General features: G+C 41.1%; 1 protein-coding gene across 9 annotated transcripts in view; it reads right to left on the minus strand.

Annotated features, from left to right (window-relative positions):
• FAM184A (family with sequence similarity 184 member A) overlaps positions 1-15,945 on the minus strand; it is a 167,950-nt gene extending 152,005 nt beyond the window's left edge. For 3 of the 9 annotated variants that reach the window (XM_073337169.2, XM_078852180.1, XM_078852178.1), the window contains exon 1: positions 15,308-15,942. In XM_073337169.2, the coding sequence (XP_073193270.2) occupies positions 15,308-15,475 (168 nt within the window). In that variant the 5' untranslated portion in view covers positions 15,476-15,942. Of the gene's footprint in view, positions 1-15,307 lie in introns of all 9 variants that reach the window. The other 6 variants (XM_078852182.1, XM_078852184.1, XM_078852183.1 and 3 more) reach the window with 4 other exon arrangements.
• Between the last annotated feature and the right edge of the window lie 478 nt (positions 15,946-16,423).

A 16,423-nucleotide genomic window follows, 5' to 3' on the forward strand; every position in this document is an offset into this window, starting at 1 on the left:
GAGTCAAATTTAGGTGCAGACACATGCAAAACTACAACACCACAAATTGATTTAGGTTGACCTAACTTTGCAGCGCAGACCAGGCCGGAGATGGTAACACTACATAAAGAGGAGCAAGGTTTCAGGGTGGGAGTGTAAATTTGGCAAGCAAGATGAGAATTCCACTACTTCTTGGATTTACCTTGTGAACTGTTGGTTATTATAGCACACAGATCATAAAAGTGGGCATTTGATCAAGAATTATCTGTCTGTATTGAAAGCAGCAATAGAGACTAGCAGAACATGCTTTATAGAAGTCATGGAAAGGGAACTTAACTAGACTTAATCAAGCCTGGAAAAAAAGAATTTTGTTCTTTTTTTTTTCCCCAGGGCAGCCAGAACATCCCTCGGCCCACGCCGCTTCCCACAGCCCCCATTGGACTGGAGCAGCGAACCGCGGCCAGTGGGAGCCACGATCAGCTGAACCTGCGGACGCGGCAGGTAAACAAACCGGCCCGGCCCGCCCGGGGCTTTCCCTGAACAAGCAGCAGCCCTAGTTTGAGAACCACTGATCTACATCATGTAGTCCACAATCACACAAATACCTTGTCCCCCTCTTGTGGGCAGTCCATGCACTGAGGTTTATCAATCTCCTATAGCAGTGTTTCCCAAACTTACAATAGTTGCATACCTCTTGAGACATCTGTCTTACTGGTGTACCCCTTCTCCGGTGAAGATAATTTTTTGTGGGGAGGGGCCACATTTTTATAACACTCCTAATTTCTTTCATTCTGGATTAAATGTTTATTAGAAATAAATACAAAATTACATTACATACAGTTGAAACAAAATATTTAATAGAAATAATAGTTACATGTAGAAATAGTACTAGAAATAATTTAAATAATAGAAGTGAATCAACAGTCTGGCAGAACAGCATGTATATATGGTGAATTCACATAATTCTGAAATTAAAATATGCTGGTTTGGTTAGGTTAGTAAGTATTAAAACTAGTGCTTTCTTCACTATTTCAGTATTGAAAAATTTTCAGTACAAATTATTCAGTGCGAGTGACGGCATTGCTTTTGACCAAACACTATCGCAGGGATATCTGGCTCGATGTTTGTGATCTTAAGATGAAAATGGGCTCCATGTCAATAAGACCATTTTTTGTTTTGTTTTGATGCCAACCAGCGCAGATAAACCGATCTCGCACAAATACGAGGTGGGAAAGGGCAGAAGATACTTGACAGCTTTGTCCGATAGAGCTGGATATTCAGAGCTAACCCCCAACCGAAATGACTTCAGTGTATTTTGCTCAAATTTTGTTTTCAGGGAGCTACTTGAATCCAGCTCCAAGGCTGTTCTTCTGAAGCAGAGAAGTTATTTGGCAAAGTTTGAACATTGATGATTAAAGCGTTCCTTATCCATTCAAAGGTGCCATCCAGTTCAGGGAAATAGTTACGAAGATCTTTCTGCAAGCTTTCCAAATGCTGCTTCATGGTTTGCAACACATCACTATCCAGTTCCTTAGTCAAGTTTATTACTAAGTTATAAAGATATGGAAAGGAATCCAGGTCATGACGACTAAGACGTTTATGCCACAGTTTCAATTTCGCAACCATGGCGCTCACTTTGTCTTGAATGTGGAATATGGATATGAGTTTCCCTTGCAAGGATAGACTGAGGTTGTTTAAAAGAGCAAAGATATCTGCAATATATGCTAGTTTGCACAGCCATTTCCAGTCGTGTATACGGTCTCGCAGGTTAAAGGTTTCATCTAAAAAAAAAAAAAAACCCTTGCAGTTCTCCTCGCAGCTCAAACAGGCGATTCAGAACTTTTACATACGAAAGCCAACACACTTCAGCGTGAAATAGGAGTTGTGTGTAATCACTGCCCATCTCATCACAAACCTGAGAAAATAACTGGGCGTCCAGAGGGCGGCCTTTCACAAAATTGATTATTTTCACAGCTTCATCCAGTACTTGCTTTAGATCTGCCTGCATTTTCTGGGTGGAGAATGCTTCCCTGTGAATGCAACAATGAGTCAATTTTGCTTCTGGCGAAACAGCCTGAACATGTGCAACAACTCCTTTCTTCAAACCAGTCATGGCTCGGGTGCCATCTGTGCTTATTCCAACACAAAGACTCCAATCCAAGTAATTGTTTTTGATAAAGTCATCAATAACTTTAAAAATAGCTTCTCCAGTTGTATGTGTTGGCATAGGTTGGCAGAACAAAATATCATCATGGACTTAATTATTCAGCTCTTATCTGACAAACAACAAAAGATTAGCTAAATTCACATCAGTTAATTCATCTGCTTGCAGTGCATAGTAGCGACTCTTTTGTACTCTTGACAATAATTGCTGCTTTACGTTTTCGGCCAAATCTGTGATTCTACGATGAACAGTGTTATTTGAGAGGGAGACACAATCTATAGCTTTGCTAGCCTTATCTCCAATCATCACTTGCACCGTTACTTTGGCTGCAGGTTTTACTAATGTCTCACCAATCACTTCAGCAGCTCTGGACTTTGCAATTAAGTACACCACACTATATGAAGCTTCCAAAGCTTTCATATTTTCACCTCCCATCACATTACGAATTGTTTTCTGGGACTTTTGGAGATCTTTGTGCCTATTTTCGAACAATTCTACACGTTTTCCCTTATATTCTTTATGTTTGCTATCGAAATGGCATTTTAGGTTGGATGATTTCATACTTTCATTTGTGAGAGTCTCGTAACAAATCACACATAATGGAACAGGCTCCACCTCATCTCCAGTCCACGAAAATCCCAGTTTAAGATATTCTTCAACATATTTGTGGGCTTTTTTCATTTTCTTTGCAGCTGATACGTTCAATAAACTTACAGATGGTTCACTAATTTTGTTGTCACAATTGTCTGATGTAGCCATATCACTTCATTTTTCGGCATAATCATCACTAACATTCGTATTCAAACTTCCCGCTTTTAGCCAGCAACCCATTGTAAATATTGTATATTAATACAGAGAAATATTGTATATTAATACACACCAAGTTTGTACTTGCTATGATCTTTAGATTACTATGAGTAGTTATTCACTTTTATCCGTCAGTATGACTTCTGCACATGCCACAAAGGCAAGTATATTGCCCGAGCCACTGTAACATGCACGCGTGGTTTGCGTCAGCTCTGCTGTACTATTAGATGTTACTGGACGCGTTGTTATATTAGTTACAATGTAAACTTGTGTGTATATTTCTACTGTACAAGTGTACACCATTCTTATGTATTACATTTTAGAGAATTGTTTTCTGCTGCTAAAAAACTATAATAAAGTAAAAAAAAATTTTGCCACGTACCCCTTGAAATCCTTTCGCATACCACACTTTGGGAAACACTGTCCTTTAGCCTTTGAGTTACAGAACATGGATTCTTTAGCTCAGGCAGAAGCAGCTAATGCTTACAGATCCCGAGGTCCTGGTTAAATACCTGCTGCTGTCAGCCAGTCCAGTGGCATCGTGCTACACTTGAGTACCAGACTAATGACCACCACTTCTGTAGACAAAGTAAAACAAAGCTGTTTTATAAATCAGTACTGTGAAATTGTGCCCACAATGTGACGTTCAAGACTTATGACCACTTTCTGGCTACTACATCTAGCTGTCATAACAGATCCCTTTTTAATTTGATGAGCCTCTAGGGATTTTAAAGTTGCCAAACTAAGCAGCCAGTTTGATAGACAAAACTGAACACCTTGCATTATGCATCACCTCTGCTTTGTATGTTCTCCCACATGAACTAAATAAAAGACAGTCTCTACAGTTCAAAAAGGCATACTAAATCCACACTGACAGATTCCTCTGAAGTTGCATATTAAAACATGGGTTCCCTCTCTCTGAATACTAGTTAATTAAAAGAGGCAAATCCACATCAGTTAGCGTTAGATTAAACCAGCACAGCAGTGCAATCAAAGGTTGGCTATAATTCTGAAACAGATATTTTTCAATAATTAATTTCTACATTTGACATTCTTCTGATTGCACATCTTATGAAAGCTCCAGAGGCTGCAATTCTCTCTACCCACACATACAGTACATCACGAACAGCAACAATGTATGTTTCTCCATGCTGTTCTTCCAGCAAGCAGGGAGAAGTAGCTCAGGATCTACCCCAATATGACTTCAGAACTGACAGTATTTTACTCTGAAAGGCATTTAGAAAGCCTAAACAACTGATCGGTCTGTCCCCAAAGTGAATCATCAGCCACTAACAGAAAAGTTATTTGACTCTCATTAGAAATGTCATGTTGTTTTAGCTACTTAGTGCCAAGTCACTAATTTTTCTATCCAGTAGGTTTTTTGATGTTCCTTTAGTGACTTGTTTCAAGCAGGACAGGGGCAAAACCATGGACTTCATTAGAACCTTCACCAGCAATTCTGTAATTAAGGCCGTAACCAAGCAGTCCATTACACACCTTACTTCAAAAAAGTTCAAGGTAAGATATATTGTCTTCATTACTTACATTACTTTTTATATACATACATTACACACACACACACACACACACACACACACCCTGACCCCCTCCAAATCATTAAGGAAATTTAAAATAAAGAGAAACTATAGTTAAGGTTGTCAAGAAGGTAAGATACTAAGATCAGGTCTACACCAGAGCCCAAAGTCAACTCCAGTACTCCACTGAAACGAGAAGTGTAAGGTAAGTTGATGGGAGAATTTCTCCCGTCGACCCAGTGCAGCGTAGACACCACAGTAAGTTGACCTAAGCTACATCGACTCCAGCTCTGTTATTCATGTAGCGGAGTTGCTTAACTTAGGCCGACTTACCCCATTGCGTAGACCAGGCCTAAGATATAGATATGGCATATCCTACCTTAGAAAGTCCAAGTACATCTCTTAACACAAAATTTCTCATTTTTAAAAAAGGCTTTAATGCACAGTAGAAAGAAAATAGAATGATTTATTCAGTATATTGCAATGAAATTGTCATTACATATATTATAGAGCAGAATAACCAAAATTTTTGAAAGTTGAACCCCCAGAAATTAAACCATGCCCTTTTTCAACACTGTGTGTTACATAAAGTTCAATAAAGTGAAATTTAGTTGTAGTTTAGGAAATGGCATTCAATTTTAGGTATCTAAAAGTGAAACATAACATTACTTTGCAATATTATTTTTTAAATCATCATAATAGATATTGCCATCCAAGTAATACTAAGACATCAACATGTTAAATGGCCCTGCTATGAAGTTTTGGGCTGGAATACTGCATGTGTTCAGAAGATGGTGGCAGGACCTGCTGCCTCCTCCTCCTAAGTGTGGAACCAAAAATGAGTAACCATGCAGTGCAGAATTGTGTTCACCTTCAAAAGATCTTTCTGATGTTTTTTGATGAGTGAAACAGTTTAAGCTAACATTTAAAGTATTACTGGTATCTGAGTTAACTTCCACTGAAATGAATGGGGTAGTTCACATTTCAGAATTATTATTTCAGGCTCTCTGCAAACCCAGATTAAACATTAGTGAATTGGTTACCCAGGGTCAAATTTTAAATGTTTTCTTCACAACCATAACAGCTACACATCAACTTGAAAAAAGGAAAGCTGAGACTCTGGAGAACATTTGTGAGAGGGGAAGGCAGGTGGAGCATGGACACACCTTGCTAGTCCTTCACACCCCTCAGAAGGGCATGCCCCATGCTTTGGAAAATACTGATAAAGAAATGTAAAACACCACACACTGCAGGGAAATCTTTAATATGTTCTGTATTTAGTGTTCAAGAAAACAAGGATACTAACACTGCCCTTTCTGCAATAGTATCAAATCATTTAAAGTCTCCCATTTTATTATTCAAGACTTGTCCATGTGGTATTGATGTTCAAATCTGTTCTCTTATGAATTCCTACTCTCCAAATTTTTGTCACTCGCTTGCAATTCTAGGATTATATTGGAATGCTGAACTGCTATTTTTAATGCACACTAAGGTGCAGACATAAGTTTGTTTAAAAAGTTAAAAATTAAAACACTCTTAGAAAAATGTTAACTCTATTAACAAAAGCCAAACTACAGTGGGATAGTAATTAACAAAAAAAATAGTAATTTGAACAATACAGCAATTTGAGAATTCTATAAGATATTTTTCAAACAGACTACACTAATCTGGAGGTTTCCCATTCCTCCCCATTTCAAGGAGTAGAGGTTTCTCTTTTAGTCCTATATGAGCAGACTTTCAATAGGTCTTAGTTCCTTGATTGAAGGAAGAGAATGAGACAATAATACTTGCTATTACTGCAAACAGAGTCAAAGTAGAATAGAATTAGTACTGGTAATATATAATAGTTTGACAGACACCTAAGCTACTTTGCAAGTCTCAAGTATGATCTGGCAAGGTGGGGGATGGTAGCTTTGACCATGAGGCATCTACTCTCACAAGAAAGCATCCTGTACGGGAGTAGTAAATGGAGAGCTATTCCCTTCCCCAGTTTAGCCTTCTGTGTGGATTGTCTGTTTCATTAGGAAGGATATGACATGGATTACAAATACTGTTAATGCCTAGAGCCCCAAGAGAGGAACTGTACAATAGAGGGTGAGTAAGTCCTGGCCCCCAAAACTTGCCATCTAAATAAACAAGACAGGAAAAGGGCAGGAGGAGGAAAAAAAAAAAAAAGATACAAAAGTGAAGTGAGTTGCCAAAATTCAAGCACATCAGTGGCAGAATTGAGAACAGAAATCAAAACTGGATTCTGGGATTCAGGAGACCTATCTACTGGGCAATGATACTCACTCCACCCCTATGGCTCTTAGCATTTTTCTGTATATTTGAGCTCCCTGCAGTTTGTCGATATCTAACCACGACTGAAGGTCCAGCCCTGGGCACAGTAACCCATATGAAGTCTCACTGGAGTGGAATAGAGAGACTATGGGTACATCTACACACCAAAAAAAAGACAGCAAATTTCAGACCTGGGGTCAACTGACACAGGCTCACACAGTGGGGCTAAAAATAGCAGCGTAGACATTGAGGCTTGGACTATGACTGGGCTCTGAGACCCTCCCTCCTTGCTAAGTTTCACAGCTTGGGCTCCAGCCCAAGTCCCAACATTTACACATCTCTTTTTAGCCCTGCAGGGAAAGCTAGAGTCAGTTTGACCAGGGCTCTGAGACTTGCTGCCATTTGTGTGTGTATGTACTGTATATTACAGCAACTGGGTACATCCTAATGATCTCTTTGGAACATTTACAGTTACAGGACAGCAAGTGTGTGTACAGCAGTTCCAGAAATGTTTACAGGTAAGTGTTATACTATGCAGAAGTCCAGTAGTATCTTTATTACAATAAATAAATAAATAAATAAAATCTAGAGTCACAGAACAGCATTTTCAGAATTAACATGGGACATGTAATAATGAAGCAGCTTTCTCATGCTTATGGCTGTTGAACAGCTAAGAGAAAAGCTTTCCCAAAGATTAAATATTTAATGCTTAATGCATTAACTTGAGGGGTAGGGAAGAAGTATTTGACACACTTGGAATCACAGACAGAAATCAGAATTTATTATTTCATTCAGGCAGTCTTTTGACCTTTCAGAAGGACAGGTACAAAAGGAAAGGTCATAGAAACTACAGATTGCTTCTGGGTAGAGTCTTAAGTTTCTAACTTCAATCTTAGAATATGAAATGTACGTTTCATAAAGGCCACCGCAGAGACTAACCTCACTTTTAGCAACGCCCTGTTCTCTCATTGTTTATATAGCATACAATTTAAGTTACAGCTATCAGAAACTCAGAGTCAAGTCTCATGATTTGAAAGGGTTCCACTGGCAGTCAAGCTTTATATCCAAATGTCCTATGCTCAGTGAATTTATCTGGAACGAACCACTGGTAAAAGGCAAAAACATATCACCATATCTATGGAAATGTTTGGACCAAAGCCTGCCATTCTGTCTTAGCAAAGAATCAATAACTTCAATAGGAATTCCACATGTAAAAGAGTGACCAACAGGAATCTCTACCCATATGTTCCTTTACGGGAACTGACTAATTTGAAACAAATATTAAGATCACCTCTTTATGAGCCCACAGGTTTTCCTTATTGTCTATTTATAATCCAGCTTTATCCCAGACACCCTTAAAGATTAACATGCTGTGATGTTGCACTCCATAATGTTTTATGGAAATGCGCTTACGAGTGTGAATATAACCTAACTGGAATATGCATTACGCATAAGGTCTCTTGTAAGGTATCATTATAAAGCTTATAATCTACTGAGTGTCTTCATCCTATTTGTATGAATGTATCATTCCTGTAACTCAAACTAGGAATATGAAGTATAACTTTGAGGTCCTACTGTAATTATGCAAAGTGTGGGCCATTAATAGTGGTCTGGAAGCTTGATGGTTCCCATTGACTAGGACAATTGGTTGTAAATGGTCTGTTTACTTGCAAACCTTCCTGGGTTTCAGAGTAACAGCAGTGTTAGTCTGCATTCGCAAAAAGAAAAGGAGTACTTGTGGCACTTTAGAGACTAACCAATTTATGTGAGCTACAGCTCACTTCATGAGCTGTAGCTCACGAAAGCTTATGCTCAAATAAATTTTAAGGTGCCACAAGTACTCCTTTTCTTTTTGCTTCCTGGGTTTGTGCAGGCCAGCCTTGGAAGAATGGAGGCTGGGGTCTCACAGGACATGTGAACATGTCACCTGATACTGGAATCCATCTTAAACCTGGTGCCTTTCCATTCTGAAAGAGGGGTGGGGACCCAAAGAGACAATAGATTCCTGCCTTGTGCCAAAGCTATAAAAGGGGGTGGAAGAGAACAAAGGGGGCTGCCAGTCATGAGAACACCCCTGCTTTCCACCTAAGATGTTTGCTGGAACTAACAAGAACTGCACCAGGGGAAAGGAATGGGCCCAGACTAGGAAGAAGTCTAGTCTGAGAGAGAAGCTTATTGGAACATCTCTGAGGGTGAGATTTTACCTGTAATCAGTTTCTGAAATATATTAGGCTTAAATTTGCTTGTTTTTGCTTTATTTTGTTTGGTGACTTACTTTCTTCTGTCTATTACTTGAAACCACTTAAATCCTACTTTTTAGACTTAATAAAATCACTTTTGTTTATTAATAAACCCAGAGTAAGCGATTAACACCTGGGGGAGCAAACAGCTGTGCATCTCTCTCTATTAGTCTTATAGAGGGCGGACAATTTATGAGTTTACCCTGTATAAGCTTTATACAAAACAAAACTGATTTATTTGGGGTTTGGATCCCACTGGATGAATGGGTGCTGGAGGTAAGTAACCTGCTGAGCAATTTTTAGTTAAAGTCTGCAGCTTTGGGGGCGTGGACCAGGCCTGGGTCTGTGTTGCAACAGGCTAGCGTGTCTGGCTCAACAAGGCAAAGTTCTGGAGTCCCAGGCTGGCAGGGAAAACGGGCTCAGATGTAATTCCAGCACGTCAGGTGAAAGTCCCAAGGGGGTCTCCGTGACTGAACCCGTCCCACGTCTTAACTTCAGCACTAAAGTTGTTTTTAACAGTTTATTAGGTCAAAGAAAACTAACCATTTAAATACTGGTCTGAGGACAGAATGATCAGGATATCAATATCTAAATTTTCTCCACTAACCCTGCTCCATCAACAAAAAAATCCCAAAAGGAATGCTTCCTGTATTAAAGAAGTTCCAGGAGCCTACTTTAGTGCCACTATCAAGTTTTGGACTCTTGAATCCTAACCCTTTTTCCACCAACAGGGCAGTGAAGGAAAAAAGGATTACTAAAGAGGTTTTGACAATATTTAGTCTTGATGACAAACGCAGAAAGGAATTCTAACGGTTTAGGAAAAGAGAGAGTTTACTGTTCTTCCATGAGAAGATCTGGTTGCTAGCTAATATTTTAACTTCACGTCAGTCATTGGGCCAAGCACAAAGAAGCCTAGAATAGAAAAATGTTAAATGTTTAGGGAGAGTTGACCAACTTTCATACCATTTTAACTAGTAGTTGGCCTTCAGATGCTTTTTTATTTATTTTTGAATAACAAGCTTGTCTGAAGCAGTGCTAATTACTTCTGTTTACATAATACAGATCTCAGGGTAGGTACCCATTAACCTGTAAATTTTCCACTTCAGGAAATCTGCAGTACTAAAGTCTCCCCATGGAAGTACAAACAGATGGTTTTCGTCCAATTATCTCGTCGACTTGTTTCAGCCAACTAAACTACCTGTGACTCAGCCAATGCTAATGATTTGGATTTTGCTTTTGTCCGAATGCAATTTGTAGCTCCAACCATAATAGTGAAGGATTAAAGTATTTTATCCACAGGTATGCACATAATTCATAAGATAAATATAAAATCAAGATCATTGAGATTTCTGCTTCATGTGTTAATGCATTTAAAGGAAGGACTCTGATGATGCAATAAAAAAAAATCCAGAGAAAGAGAAGCAACTGAAACAGTAATCTACTAACAGAAGTCTTTATCAGAACTACTCAATTCTTAGATTGCAGACTCCTCAAGGGAGGAACTGTTTCCTTCTATGTCTCTACGGAAGGCCTATGAGGGCCCTGATCCTGACTAAGAAAAAAAACACAAGAATAAAATACTAGTACACTGCATTAAGATCATCATCTTCAGGTTCTAGGTCACTTTTAGGCACTTTTTAAGCTGCTTAGTGTCAAGACCAGAGTTAGGGTGGTCATGCCTAGTGATCAGGGCTGGTGTCAAAAGGGGCAGGAGACCAAAAGCAGTAGCCTGAGTTTAAGACCTGGAGTCAGGCTCCTAGTACCAATAATAGGGGGGTGGGATCCAACCTGCTAAACCAGGGTCTGCAGTCAGAATTCAAGTACCCAAGTCATGGGGCAAAGCAGAAGTCAGACTCCAAGTACTAAAGCCACGGGTGCGAGCTGGGGTCACAAGTCCAAAAGTAAGCCAAGATGCAGGTATGATGGTACAGTTGGCTGGGGGGAGATGTCTACCTCATTGCACTGACATATCCTGGAATCCTCCTGAGCTTAAGTAAGGTGCATGGACCAATCAGGCGCCATGACTGAAATTGTCAATCCAACCTTCTGAGGTGGTACTACCTGTGATGCTCATTTCCAGAGGGTCTATGTGGTAATGCATGTGGCTCTACCATGGCAGCAGTATGGAGGTGAGAGTCATCCCGCAGACCCAGGTTCTAGTTCTGCCCCTGAAAAAATCTTATACTTAGGCACTTTTGAAGATGTTAGCTTTCTCTAAGTTAGCATACCAATATCTTGAAAATTCTGAAATACTTAGTATTGAAAGTACATAAGGGGAAAATATAGGTCAGACAGTAGTAACAAATGCAACTCTTTTTAAAAACAAAAAAAAACCTTGCCCAATAACATGCAGGAGATTTATGGTAAATCGTGGCTGAAGCAATTTTAGTCCTTCCTATTTGGCTTAAGCTCCTTATTTCTAGGCACTTCAAAAGATCTGTGTACCAGTTTAGAAGATAAAATAGTATCTAACAACAAAATTAAAGCATGCCATCAAGAAATAATCTGTGATTATATGTGATTGCATATGTACATCTGACCAACTGCGTGCCAAATATCAAAGCAGCATGAAATCTCTGCTTGCTGTGGAGAAAGAAAAAAGAAAGTATTAGTTTGCTTGGAACAGGCTGAATAAAAAACACAAGTTACTGTTATCCTGTACTGATGAATGCATAGCAGTTCTAGCCCTAAAAAGCACCTGAACACCTGGATTACAATTTAAGATGATTTTATGGCTCTGTCTTGAACTTATAATTTTAAGGTCACTTGGACCTTTCTTTAATTCTTCAATCACGTACAAAGATGTCTGCATATTCTCAGATGCAAGCCGTACAACAGTTCAATATGTCTGTTCACTTTAAGGAAAAAGTACTTAAATTGTAAGCTCTTTGGGGCAAAGACAGACTGTTCTGTGGATGTACAGCACCTAGCATAATGGGGTCCTGGTCAATACCTGGAGCTCCAAAGTGCTGAAATACTACTACAAATAATAATATCAGTGTTCCACAGTTTGCACTGGTTTCCAAGTAGCTTATGGATGGAGTTTAAGGTGTTTTTGACCTACCGCCCTAAAAGGTGTGGGACCTTGCTACCTAAGAAACTGATCACAGCTGTTACATTATCACACCAGCAGTGAGCCCTCCTGGTTTACTCCAGTGACACGGGGCTAGTGACATGTCAATTTCTGTGAGTTCCTCTACTCTAGTCACTTCATGCATCTAAAGAACTGTTGTTGTTCTTTATTTACGCACGAAAGCTTATGCCCGAATAAATCAGACTAACACAGCTACCCCTTTAATCTAGAACTCACTCCCCTGCAAAACTTCCACTCTGGAACAAGAGTCTTTCTATTACAAAAAAAAAAAAAGAAAAGAAAAGGAAAAGGAAAAAAAAAGCAGCCAGTAGAACCTCACAGTATTGCCAGCAAACAAATATGAACACCTGACCTGTAAAAGTGCCCACACAAATCTTTGCAGGACCAGGGCTGTTAGGCTTGCCTATACAGAGATTATGTAGAAAGTTGGTTTATGCTGTGTAAACCTATAGCACAATAGCTTGCCACACACTACCTAGCTGTGTGGATCCTGCTACCACGAAGTGAGCTGTAGCTCACGAAAGCTTATGCTCAAATAAATGTGTTAAGTCTCTAAGGTGCCAATGTAATGTATTATTGGGTTCATCTTATAGCAAGATGAACCTTAAAATAAACTGAAGTATTAGTTTTGATAAACTACTGTGCTGAAAGACATTAGGGCGAAGACTAGAATACACCACATTTCTGAATATTTACATGCACAAAATCCCTGAATGCAGAGCTACTTCAATGCTTTGAGTACCTCAGAATATATAGGTTTCAGGGTAGCAGCCGTGTTAGTCTGTATCCACAAAAAGAAAAGGAGTACTTAGAGACTAAAATTTATTTGTGCATAAGCTTTGGTGAGCTACAGCTCACTTCATCGGATGCATTCAGTGAAAAATACAGTGGGAAGATTTATATACACAGAGAACATGAAACAATGGGTGTTACCATACACACTGTAAGGAGAGTGATCAGGTAAGGTGAGCTATTACCAGCAGGAGGGGGGGTGGGGGGGAAGACACCTTCTGTAGTGATGATCAGTGTGGGCCATTTCCAATAGTTTACAAGAACATCTGAGGAACAGTGTGTGTGTGGGGGGGGGGGGTAAGCATGGGGAAATAGTTTTACTTTGTGTAATGACCCATCCACTCCCAGTCTTTATTCAAGCCTAAGTTAATTGTATCCTCAAATAAATTTGTTAGTCTCTAAAGGTGCCACAAGTATGTCGTTTCTTTCTTCAGAATATTTAGCATATGTCCAATGACAGGGAACTCAAAAGGCCATGCATCTATTTTAACATGGAAATGAAATATGCTTCTGATGACAACTACTGAAATAAGAAAAGGAAATAAACCTAAAATTGTACACATATGAGAATTAGTCTGTACAAATATTCTCACATACCTACCACAACTTAAATTCCTAAAAGTGTTGTAAGCCAAATTAAGCGTCACCTGAACACTCTTCATACATGGTGACCAAAGATAAAAACTAATTGTATTATCTTAGTTTTAAACCACAATTCAAGTTTTCAGTAAGATATGTAGAAAATAAGCTTAACTATAGCAGTTATTTGACTAGTTGAACTGTATTTCACTCAGAGTGAAAAATAACTTCCTAAGGAAGGTTTCAGAGTAGCAGCCATGTTAGTCTGTATTTGCAAAAAGAAAAGGAGGACTTGTGGCACCTTAGAGACTAACGTTTATTTGAGCATAAGCTTTCGTGAGCTACAGCTGAATGCATCCAATGAAGTGAGCTGTAGCTCACGAAAGCTTATGCTCAAATAAATGTGTTAGTCTCTAAGGTGCCACAAGTCCTCCTTTTCTTCTTCCTAAGGAAGGCTCTGATCCTTCCCTAACTGAGGTCAAAGAAATAAAGTCTGACTTGTCAAAATAATTTGTTTTCCAACAGAAGTAGCATACTATGCTGTCTACATTAACTGACTCTAGTAAGAATTTGCCTTTATTTCATTCAAAAACTATATACACAGACAATTTGGTATGGCCTGCATGACCACCATAAACTTCCTGCAAAAAATTCTCTATTTCTGTTCAGCAAACGAGCTGAACTGAGATGAAACGTTTTCTTCCTTCAGCTTAGCAGATATTTGAAAGATACTAATATGTTTATTACTTACAGGTTTTTCAACTTCTTGTTTAAATATAAGCTATATGAAGCTTTAAATGGCTCATTACCAATTACTTTCCCTCCAGTACACATTGTGTATTTCCCTCATGCAAAGCTGTCTGTGTATTTTATGAATTGTGATTCTTTTTCAAACCAAGGAAAATTACAGAATTGAATCATGCATTTGTAAAAAGTTATTCTGAATATGCAAATCATAGCTACAGTAGAGTCTGTCACCCTTCAGTCTACTAATCTTGACAGTGTTCCTTTAAAATATCAGCTTTTAACAAAATGTATGTATACTACAGTATCCTCTTACAGGGCTTAGGATCCTGTCATGAAGGCTGTTAAATCAGTGAGACAAAACTGATATTTTCCCTTCTTCCCTCCAAAATCATTACTTAAGACAGTTAATTCATTGTCAAGGGACACTCAAAATAACAGATATTAAAAATAAGTTCTTAATAAAAAGCAAAACTAGTTCCAAGTTTATTTGAAAAAAAAATCACCTAAAATGGCTTGTTCACTTCTATGCAAATGAAGGGGTTTTTTTAAACCCTGTAAATTTTAGAGTACAAATATAAAATCCAGTCAGTCAGTGTCAATTTCCCTAAACCCAGACAGTTATACAGGAAAAACTATGTACACAAGCACAGTTTAATGGACTCACTTTATAGCTTTCCAAACGCATTTTTCACGTCACGTTTTGAAACTAAAACTATTTGTCTCTCTGGCTGTCATCCTTTGCTTTAGGATTTCACCTTCAACAGACGTCAAAACCTGCATAAATGCCATTATCTATTCGGTGAAAAACACATTGTGGATTCTACCCCGGGGGAACTGAGGTAACACTGCAATAAGCAGCCAATCACATGCAGCTTTTAAAAGGGACTAATCCACCAGGTTTTAATCACTGGAAGATCTCCATCTAAATGGGAATTTGAAGCCAGTTTTGCCCCTCTCAGGCGGAAGAATGGGGCTTGCAGGAGACGAAAGAGCGCTGAGCGACCTCCTCCTTTCACCCGGAGAGCAGCTCGCAGCAGGAGACACGACACGGTTGGAGAGTTGGGGGGGGGGGGGGGGGGGATACGCTTACCTTGGTGAGCTGGGCTATTTTCTTGCTCATTTTGAGGTGCAGATCTTGGCTGTACTCCACGCTGAGCCCCGGCTGGGAACCGGACGCGACGAATTTCCCAGCGCTGGCTGAGGAGCCGCCGCCGCTGCCGTAGTAATGCTGCTGCCAGCTCATCCCGGGGGTCGCCATCTTCACAGCGAGACCCGGCTACCCCTCCCGCTCCGCTTTCCAGGAAAGCGACCGGGTGGGGGGCGATGCCGCGGCGCACTGACCGCGCACGCTGCCAGGGTCACTGGCGGAGCGTGCTCCTTCAGCCCCCCCCCCCCCGCGGCCGTGGCTCCGGTCCCGCCTCCCTCACACCATCCGCCCCCTCCGCTAGGTGCGCGGGGCGGCGGCGGGGACGCGGCCCCCGGGCGGGGGAGAATCTGCGCACCAGCGACCGCTGCCGCCTCCTGCTCGCGGCGGGGCAGCAAGCGGGCCACGCAGCCGCTTCCCTCGCCCGGTGCCGGGGTGGCCGAAAGGCCCCCCTGACAAACGCTACCCTCGGGAGCGCGGGGCAGAGCTGCCGCTTCGCCCCGCCCGGCCGCGCGGAGGAGCCGGCGACTGTTGCTGCGGCCGCCACTCGGTTACCAGGCTCCGGCGGCACTGTTTACGCTAAGCAATGTCGTCACTTCCGGCTGCTCACTCCCGGCCCTGTCCGTCTGAGCCTCCACAGGTGCGAAGCAACCGGAGCCACGCGCATGCGTAGCAGCTGGAAAACTCTCCCCTCCTATCTCCCCCCCCCCCCCCCAAGCCGGTGCATATGCGCTGGGCCGCAGGCGGGCGCGCGCTGTTCCACTGCCCCCCGAGTCTTCCTGGCTGCTGGTGCGCGCGCTGCGCGCTGTACCCGAGCAGCAGGTGCATAAGCGCCGTGTCCACTCCTCCTGCCCCCTTCCTCGACCTCTTCGCTCACTTGCTCCCTTCCCCTTCCAGCAGCAGGTGGCGCGCTTCCTATTCCCACCTTGTTCTTTTTCATCTCCCGCAGCCGCACGTGGTTCTGCGCGGTGCTGCCCCTGCACGATCAAAAGTTCTGCAACTGCCCCAGCATTTGCTGGCCTCAGAGCCTCGCCTCTGTGAGTCTTCAGAGAAAGCCGTACC

Source organism: Lepidochelys kempii, chromosome 3 (assembly GCF_965140285.1).
Source record: "Lepidochelys kempii isolate rLepKem1 chromosome 3, rLepKem1.hap1, whole genome shotgun sequence".
NCBI classification, from domain to species: Eukaryota; Metazoa; Chordata; order Testudines; family Cheloniidae; genus Lepidochelys; species Lepidochelys kempii.